Source organism: Odontomachus brunneus, unplaced genomic scaffold (assembly GCF_010583005.1).
Source record: "Odontomachus brunneus isolate Ranch 3 - 2012 unplaced genomic scaffold, Obru_v1 Obru_scaffold_057, whole genome shotgun sequence".
In the NCBI taxonomy this organism is placed as follows: domain Eukaryota; kingdom Metazoa; phylum Arthropoda; class Insecta; order Hymenoptera; family Formicidae; genus Odontomachus; species Odontomachus brunneus.
Genome location: NW_022639507.1, coordinates 746,787 through 757,093, shown reverse-complemented (window position 1 = coordinate 757,093; position 10,307 = coordinate 746,787). Strand labels below are relative to the sequence as shown.

At 31.1% G+C, this 10,307-nt stretch overlaps 1 protein-coding gene across 1 annotated transcript; it reads right to left on the bottom strand.

Moving 5' to 3' along the window:
- Positions 1-1,287: 1,287 nt before the first annotated feature.
- Positions 1,288-4,121, bottom strand: LOC116845757 (28S ribosomal protein S18c, mitochondrial). The gene is made up of 3 exons (XM_032818814.1): positions 3,710-4,121; positions 1,897-2,104; positions 1,288-1,806 (listed from the first exon to the last, which is right to left on the bottom strand). Exons 1-3 carry the CDS (start codon positions 3,836-3,838, stop codon positions 1,715-1,717), a joined length of 429 nt encoding a protein of 142 aa, XP_032674705.1. The 5' UTR covers positions 3,839-4,121; the 3' UTR covers positions 1,288-1,714.
- Positions 4,122-10,307: the final 6,186 nt, after the last annotated feature.

Genomic DNA, 10,307 nt, shown 5'->3' with positions numbered 1-10,307 from the left:
ACATTCCATACAATAAATTTTTAATATCATTTTTACTATTTATATTACTCAATTTTTTTTAGAATGGCTCCACTTCGCAAGCAATGTTTTTTTAAATAACTATGTATATAATTAGAAATTAAAGATATCGATATAGTATCGAAATAAAATCGATATAGTATCGATTTTTTTTTAAATATCAATTCAGTATCGATATTTATTTTTATCAATATTTTCGATCACTAGTATATATTTAAAATATGGTAAATATTACACACGTATATGCGTGGAGGAGGAGAGTTTCACCCCTCCCAAAAAACTAATTCAACCTAACCCATCCTTTAAATTTTTTAGTGAGTCCCAGATGCGCACATTGACAAACGGATACATCCAATCATATCTCGTTGTTTATAAAGTCTCTAGATATCTCTAGGTATACGGCGTTGTGGTTGGCTGTGTCCGTTTGTCAATGTGCGTATCTGGGACGCTCCCAGATTTTTATACATAAATTCTCAGTGAGAAATAATACAAGGATACAAAAATGTAAAGAATGGATTAGGTTAAATTAGTTTTTGGGGAGGGATTGCAAGGGGAAAGGCGAAACCCCTCCTCCATGCTTATACGTGTACTATACATTTATATAAATTTATTGTATTTCAATACACTGGGCGCGGTCCAGTAACCGCTACAAATGCTGCGCAGCGTTTCTATTTCTTGAATTTGAATGAAGAGAAAGATATAAAAATATTACAAAGCATTTGTAGCGCTTACTGGACCGTACCCACAGTGTGCAAAAATTACGTTCTATTTATAAAACTTTTTTAAAATAATTTTTTAATAAACAATAAGCGACGCCTAAAACTTTTTGAATATTACTCAAGAGGATGTCCTTGATAATAGGCAAGATCATCAGAGGTAGCTAAACAACATTTTTATCCAATTACCAAACTTTTTTTGTCAATAACTTTTTAACAAACAATGATCGACGTCTAAAACCTTTTGCACTCAAGAGCATAACCTTGATAACATATATTAAGAACAAGATCATAGGAAGTAAGTTCCCTAAGATATTTAAGGGTTTATCTTTAAGTTTTTTCAAAATACTATATTTTTTTTATAATTATATATTTTATAATTATCACGATTTTTAAAATATAATTTTTTTAAAATATAATTTATAATTATCACGATTTTTAAATATTTTAAACATAAAACACTGAATCTTTTATTTCAAGAAAAATTACGAAAATAATTCTTTAAATGAAATGTTTTCATAAATCCTTGTTAAAAAACAATTAAAAGATTATATACAGCTTTATTCTTTATTTTTAATAACCCTATAATCTTTTAATTGAGACGAGGGAAGTTATAAATTTTTTTAAAAATTTTCAACAAGCTTAAGTTGACAAAAATGCATCAGACATGAGTGACTTCCCGTTTACTATTGTCAAAAATATCTATTCACTGTAAGATTAAGAAGATTATTCGTTTATGGTTCAAAAGATCTAAAAAAAGAAATTAATTCTGAATTTAAGAATTCTGAATTTAAGAAAATTAATTCTAAATTTATTGATTGAATTTTAATATTTTATATATATGTATATATGTATGTATGTATATATGTATGTATGTATGTATGTATGTATGTATGTATGTATGTATGTATGTATGTATGTATATATATATATGTATGTATGTATGTATGTAAATATATGTACACTTTCTCAATATTCATCTAAAATTGATGTGGTTTGAATGGATGATTTGGATCGAATAATGACGGATCTTTGGTGTATTTTGGTTCTTTAGTCATATAGCCCATCAAGCCTGTGAACATGAAAAACTCAATATAGTTATTGCTCAATAAATATCTACCATTTTATTCAATCAGTCATAAAATTACAATACTATACATACCTACACGTTGAGCCTTCCTAATCTCTTCCATTATTCGCTTGTGTTTGTATTCACACAATCCAGTGATATGTTTCTCATATATCCTGCCTGTATAGCGGCTTTGAAACTGAGAGAGTAATCGTACATTTTTGTAATCTGGCTCAATATTCCATTTGCACAAAATACATTGACGTTTCTCTTTGAAATAAGGGTTCTCCATTTGTATGGGCTGCAAACACAAAAAAAACATACTTTACCAGTAGCCTTACACTTGTTCTTATGTATTATGTTTTTTTTATAGCTTTTTTAAAAGCTGCACTTTCTGAACTATCCAATAATATTTCTATTTCCTTCTCTCTTTCAACAGATATCAAATATATATCTACTGTATTTTTAAGATAATGCAGACAGTGCAACAATAAAAACATCTCTTTTTAACTGAACTAATGCAGTATTTCTTTTTTCTTCAATGCTAGGTTATATATTTGTTTCACTCTAGCAAAAACTGTAGTTCAGTTTAGAAATATTTTGTGATCATAAATCTTTTCCTTTAATGTAAATTCATGAAAGTGAATATTTCCAAGTACTATCAAGATAAATAAATTTTCATCTTCCACAAGATTAAAGTAAAATATTTAAGATCAACTGCTAGTTAAATTAGGATTTAATTATCAATTATGTAATTTGATATTTTTTTAATCAATCTTTTCATGTGAGCTAGAACTTATTTATTAATCATGTAATTTTTTCCTTAATATGAAATTGTGAAAAGTGAATAATCTTGCAATATTTAGAGATGATCATAAATCTTTTCCCCTAATATAAACTCATAAAAAGTAAACATTTTCATATATTTTTAAGTTTTCTATTTTTCAAGAGTTTATGCTACAGTAAAAGATTCATGATCAACTACTAGACTTTTTGTTTATATCATTTAGTCTTGTGCCAACTAATAATTTTATATTAAATTATCTATATTTCAGTAATATATATATTAATAATGGTGTTTTAAATTGATGTTTTTTATGCGTATTGTATTAGATTAGCATGTTGTTGTTTACATACATAGTAGAAATTAAAATTATTTTAACAGAAAATTACTACTTAGTACATGTATATCAGAAGGTGTAAACAAGCATATTTTCTACTAAACTGTCTCTATTTTGATAATGTATATAAACAATTACATTTGATGATGCGTCTTCTTGATACTGGCTTCTTGATATTGGCTTTGTTTACATTGAATATTTGGTATGTGTACTAAATAGTAACTTTATATTAAATAAACTTGATATTGACAATGCATGTCACCAACAATGTTTTCAACACATCTTTTTGATGAGTATCAGCTTAGTACATTGTTGTTTACATATATCTTCGATATTAAGATTATTTAATAAAAAGTTGCTATTTAGTATGCATATCAAACATTTGGTATAAACAAGGCCATTATATAAGTTTAGTAGACTATTGTTGAAATACATTGTCGATATTAAAATGAATTATTCAATAGAAGGTTATTATTTAGTACGTATATTAAATAATCAATATAAATTAAACGTTAAATTAAAATAATTTAAAAGAAAGTTCCTGTTTGGAACTTATATGTATCAAACGATCGGTGTAAAGCACAGTATGTATTTTATTAATTACATATTTATGAATTGTTTCAATATTCAGTAATTGGTAATTCAGAATATTGGTAGTAATATATAAATAAGCAAAGTTTTACATAAAGAAAATATTTTTGTTTACAATACACACATAAGATAAATACAACTTATGTTTAAGAATTAAAACAAGGTTGTGGACAAGGGGTTACATTTCGACATACCATGTCATCTTGAACTGCTACTTTGCTCTCCACCGAGCTATCGACGAAACTTTTACTAATCGTCCGAAAACACGATTTGCCGGCGACGAAGGCCCTCGAAATTCTCTCCAAGATAGTAGCAGAAATCATTTCAAGAATAGCCTACGGCGGTAATCTTCTCAAATCCTCCTAACTCATTACAAAAATCACAACCATAGAGTTATGCTGCAATTCTAGGCAGAATCATAAGGCTGATATTTCACGTGTCGTACGACAAGTTTTTTGGATAGATTCATTGGTTGACGAACAGAGAACCTAGAAATACTTTATTCGCCAACCAATAAACGTATCCGAAAAGCTTGTCGTACGACACGTAAAATAGTACCCTAAGTCTTGTAACTTGTGATCTGTTCTTTTCAGCTGCACTGCTGATCTGGTGCAATAAGTTAAAGCAGAGAGAAGCCTGAGAGCGGCCACGCCATATGTTTTGGGCGACACCGATTTTCACGCTGGTGCAATGCGCCATCTGCACCCGTTTTTCAGGTGGAACTACGTTTCCTATGTCCATTTTCAGACGATGCCGTAAAACAGCGATTCGGTGCGTGTCTATTCTACGCCCATTTCCTGGCGATTCGTGTCTATGCTAAGCGCATAATTGCGTGGTTAAGAACATTTGGACCATTGCGTACGAACTTATATTTCATTCAACATGCACATGATCTTTTCTCTTTATGCACTGTCATAAATTTATTTACATGTATATGCGTACGAAATATCATATGTACGTGTATATCCCTTATAGAAATATCATACTAAGAATCATTGATAATTACTTATTATCCAGTATTGTTAATACTGAAAATAAGTAATTATCAATGATTCTTAGTATGATATTTCTATAAGGGATACGAGAACCTGACCGCGAAAAGCACGCCCAATTCCATGCTCTACATAACGCAACGATATTAATCGCATTATTATAAAACATTAATTCCAGTAGCATAAACTGTGGAAAAACTAGTGTTCTTTAAATAACATCAATATCTTTCGTGGTTGCCGAGAAATAAAGAATAAATGCTAGCGGCATGTAAGAGCTTGATCGCAACATCGAAACATTTGCGCATTTCTATACTTTACCTAAAGCAGTGGTATTAATCGTAATATTATAAACAACTAATTCCAATAGAGTAAAGTGTAGAGAAGATAGTGCTTTTTGAACGAAATTGATATCTTTTGTAGTTGCCGAAATTAAGCAATAAATGCTAGCGGCATGTAAGAGCTTGATCGCAACATCGAAACATTTGCGCATTTCTATACTTTACCTAAAGCAGTGGTATTAATCGTAATATTATAAACAACTAATTCCAATAGAGTAAAGTGTAGAGAAGATAGTGCTTTTTGAACGAAATTGATATCTTTTGTAGTTGCCGAAATTAAGCAATAAATGCTAGCGGCATGTAAGAGCTTGATCGCAACATCGAAACATTTGCGCATTTCTATACTTTACCTAAAGCAGTGGTATTAATCGTAATATTATAAACAACTAATTCCAATAGAGTAAAGTGTAGAGAAGATAGTGCTTTTTGAACGAAATTGATATCTTTTGTAGTTGCCGAAATTAAGCAATAAATGCTAGCGGCATGTAAGAGCTTGATCGCAACATCGAAACATTTGCGCATTTCTATACTTTACCTAAAGCAGTGGTATTAATCGTAATATTATAAACAACTAATTCCAATAGAGTAAAGTGTAGAGAAGATAGTGCTTTTTGAACGAAATTGATATCTTTTGTAGTTGCCGAAATTAAGCAATAAATGCTAGCGGCATGTAAGAGCTTGAGCACAACATCGCGTTCAAGTGCTTATATGCCGCCAGTATTTTTTGCTCTCTTTCAGCAACTACAAAAGGTATCGATTTCGTTTAAAAAGCACAGACTTCTCCACACTTTACTGTATTGAAATTCGTGGTTTATAATATTACAAAAGCATCACTGCTTTAAGTAAAGCGTGGAAGCGTGCGTACGTCTCGACGTCGCGGTCAAGTGCTCATATCCTGCCAGCATTTTTTGCTTTCTTTCGGCAACTACAAAAGATATCGATTTCATTTAAAATTATTTCTTCTCACTTTACTCTATTGGAATTAGTGGTCTGTAATATTATGAAAAATACCACTGCTTTAGGTAAAGCGAGGGAGCGCGCTTACGTCTCGATGTGGCAGTCAAGTGTTTCTTTGCCGCCAGCATTTTTTCCTCATATCGCGCTTGCACGCTTTACTTAACACTCCAGTACTAATTGTACTATTATAAACATTTAATTACAGTTGTCGTGCCCCGTGTTGCTGGGGCGCGAGGAAGAAAAGATTCGAGATCGATGTTGCGGGCGCGGCAGAGTGTGTGGCGGTGGGACAGCCAACGGTTGTCGTTAGTGTAATAAAATAGTTTTGATTATAAAAAGTATTTAGTTTATTTATTAACATCCGAAACTTAGAGTTACACGCGGGAAGTGCGACAGGTACGCACGTCGCAGGCGAGAGACCGAGGTATTAAAAGCTATCGCGGGCGGTCTTCTCCGCTCTTTTATAATATTGTTTAGTCCTGTCAGAGGGGATGCCTGGCGACAAGGAGATTACCATATTTGGTAATCTTTATAGAAATATCATACTAAGAATCACTGATAATTACTTATTTTCAGTATTAAAAATACTGGATAATAAGTAATTATCAATGATTCTTAGTATGATATTTCTATAAGGGAATTATTTGATGCGTTTCGACTCGAGGTCCGAAATGCGGAATGTGCAAGGTGGTGCTTAGCGCAGCATTTGCACACCCGCTTCCTTGTTGTAGTGCAATCGAAACGGTTCCTCATGAAGCGTTTCGACAGCGCTAATAATATTCGCGATTATAACATCCCTCCCCCCATGGGAAAAGAAAACGGAGGTCCTCCCTTATAGAAATATCATACTAAGAATCATTGATAATTACTTATTTTCAGTATTAAAAATACTGGATAATAAGTAATTATCAATGATTCTTAGTATGATATTTCTATAAGGGCTAGCGAGGTTTTCGCAATCTTATTATATGTACATTTTTTTCCGTTTACAATTATGGTTATAATTGTTTGTGCTTATTATAATTTATTATACCGTATTCGTGTTACAAAATTTATTTTTCCTTATAAATATTTTTATATAAATGTGGTTACAATCGTGTACTATTTTTACCTTATGCGTATAAGCTGTGCTAGCGCAGGAATTGTGGGTATTATCGGTCTAGAACGTGTTCTTACATTTCACTGGCTACTGCGTTCTACTATGATTGGTGGGTCTTTTCTCTTTTTTATTTTTCTTATTATGAATACTGCCAGTATAATTACTATTACTATAGTTATTCCACTCGGTGCTGTTGTATATATGATGTTTTTATAATGAGTTAAGGAGTTCGATCTATTTTCCAAATTCTGGTATATTTGTGTTATTTTATTACTGAGTTCCGCTAATTCCGACGGATTTTGTATTATTTTCCCTTATAGAAATATCATACTAAGAATCATTGATAATTACTTATTTTCAGTATTAAAAATACTCGATAATAAGTAATTATCAATGATTCTTAGTATGATATTTCTATAAGGGAAGTATTACATATCAATATTTAAGTATTGAAATCAATCATAAGGTAGGATTTGTAACATTAAATATTGAAATACTTGAGTACTAAAAGCTGTATTTGAATCATACTAAATTGAATGTTATTAAATACTATACTTTTAATACTGAAAATAAGTAATTAATCAATGATTCTTAGTATGATATTTCTATAAGGGTTCTTTACATGTATATTGTGTAAGTTTCCATGAAAATTTTTAAGCATTAAGCGATGTGGTTTAAATGTGAAAAATAATGTAATACTACACTCGCATATTATGTACTAAGTGAGTAGAATTTCTTATAGTGAATTTCTTATTTAATTTTTATGGTTATACGATAATTGGCATTTGACATAAGAATCCTACGTCCATTAAAAATGAACGACGAAAGCCAATTGATGCGTGATAACGTATAAACAGTGAAAGCATACCGACGAAGTTTGCAAAGTTACGATACGTATGCATCAGAAAGTTAAAATGTAATATATTATAAATTGTATGCAGTAAGTAAAATGTAAGTTTATTTTATGTATTTATTGCATATATTTTATGTATTATTTTATATGACATATATATTTTCTGCAGATTTATAATTTTAAGATGAATAGAATATTTTATCTTTTAATAATTTATCCTAAAGTAATCTCAGACAAGCAGACTTCCAAGGGACATTCTAAAGACATCACTATGTCTTAAAAACATACTGAAAAAATTCTAAAGAGTGTCCATTGCAAATTAATGTTGTCGTGAGTATATTGTAATATTTATTTTACTTACAAATTCACGTTAAATCTTTCATTTTTCATGAGTTTAGTGAAGGTTTTCATCTTTCACGAGTTCATTAAAAAAATTTTCGCTTTTTACGAGTTCATATTAGGGGAAAAAATTCATGATCGCTACCCTGGGGGTGTCTCCCTATGCGGCGTAACTTGCGTAAGCGTAACTTGCGCCAACTAATCACATCATCTCATTTAAATTTCCGCCTAGTTATTTTGTGTTCTTTACGCTATTTTCGTTATGCCAAGTCCAATTTTTGGCTGCATTAGTAAGCGTATCTTTTAGTCGTTTGAACTAAAAGGAGTGATGAAATGAATATTGTCACATATAACAAGTTTTGCAAAGCAATAATAAGAAATGGGTAAGGATCAACACAGGGTAAGTTAAAAAATAGATTTATATCGAATTTATTATGTAATGTTGTTATAGCGTTCTGTCATATCTGATTCACTAGTCAGGGCATGTCGATACAAAATTTTTTAAGGTTAGGTATTGATTTGAGCACTCTAATAGCGAATTCGGTTACTTGCACTAGTGTGCACTGAGTGCGCACTAAGGCTTGTTCATAGTATGTTATTATATTTAAAAATTGTCTTAAATAATTCTCAAATAAATTCTCAAATATTTTTAATCATAATATGATATGTATAACATCCGTACGAATCATTTTATTAGTTAAAATGTTTTTAAATATATATTTAAGACACGATCTTAAATATAAGAATGTACTGTAAACAAGCCTTAATGCGCACTCAGTGCGCACTAGTGCAAGCTACCGAATTCGCTATAAGAGTGCTATTTCACGTGTCGTACGACAAGTTTTTCGGATACGTTTATTGGTTAACAAATAAAGTATTTCTATGTTCTTTATTCGTCAACCAATGAACGTATCCAAAAAGCTTGTCGTACGAAGTATCAGCCTAAAGCCCGTATCAGACTACCAACTGCACAGGCCGACCCGACTGCCGACTACGATTGCCGAATCTCAATGGACCAATCATAGTGAGGCGCCGAGTCGGCGATTGTGATTGATTGGTTCATTGAGATTCGGTAGTCGTAATCGGCAGTCGGGTCGGCCTGTGCAGTCGGTAGTCTGATGCGGGCTTAAGGGTGCCTCCCTATGCGGCGTAACTTACGTAAACGGAACCTGCGTAATATAGTAATTTACTAGAAGTTATGCCATTTTGCAAGTCGACATTGGGAGAGTCCCGATTGACCACAATACGATTGGACACAACTAACCGATGCAAAGAATTATCTAGTGAATTACTAGATCGAACCAATCATTACAATCTATGTCCAATCGTATCGTGGTCAATCGGGTCCCACCCGTCGACATTCAATACCTAATTCCTATTGCGCGTATTTCGTTAAATTCGCGTAAAGAGTAACCAATAACTTTCTAAAGCTAACCAATAAAAGATTAGGCTTTCTATTGTACAATACAACAGAAATACTAAGTTGATTCTCGATTGGTTGTTATTATTTAGGCATTTTGTTCAATACGCGCCATGGGAATAAGATACTTTACATGTAAAAATGTGTGAAAGCATAATGTATGTAGCTGTATGATAAGGTTAAGATAGTAGTTAATAACAACGTTGTCTACTGAGAAGTGTGAAGATAGGGAAAATAATGTATTACTTTTGTTATATACTTAGTCCCTTTACTCTAAGAAAAATCTAATTTTTTATTTTTTAACTCTTTATTAAACTATGTAAAGTATATGTGACTCATTGGGAGCGTTCCGATTGACCACGCTACGATTGGACATAACCAATGATAGAGAATTATCTAGAGATGATAAGAATTATCTAGTAAATTACTAAGTCGAACCAATTATTACAATCTATGTCCAATCGTACCGTAGTCAATCGAAACCCAATTTATATAAATTAATAGATTATTATTGTATACAATTGTATAATTTTAATGTTTCAGTTTTGATACGATGATATCATTCATTGTGGCATAATTCTTTGCAGTGGAATCATTTTGGCAACATCGTTAAATATAGAATAAAGTCTGTACAAGATTGAAGACAAGTTTACATAAATTTACACAAGGAAAATAATACAAGAAATAAATGGATGATAAACAAATATCAGATAAGAAGTTAATATTCATATATATATATATATATATATATATATATATATATATATATATATATATATATATATATATATATA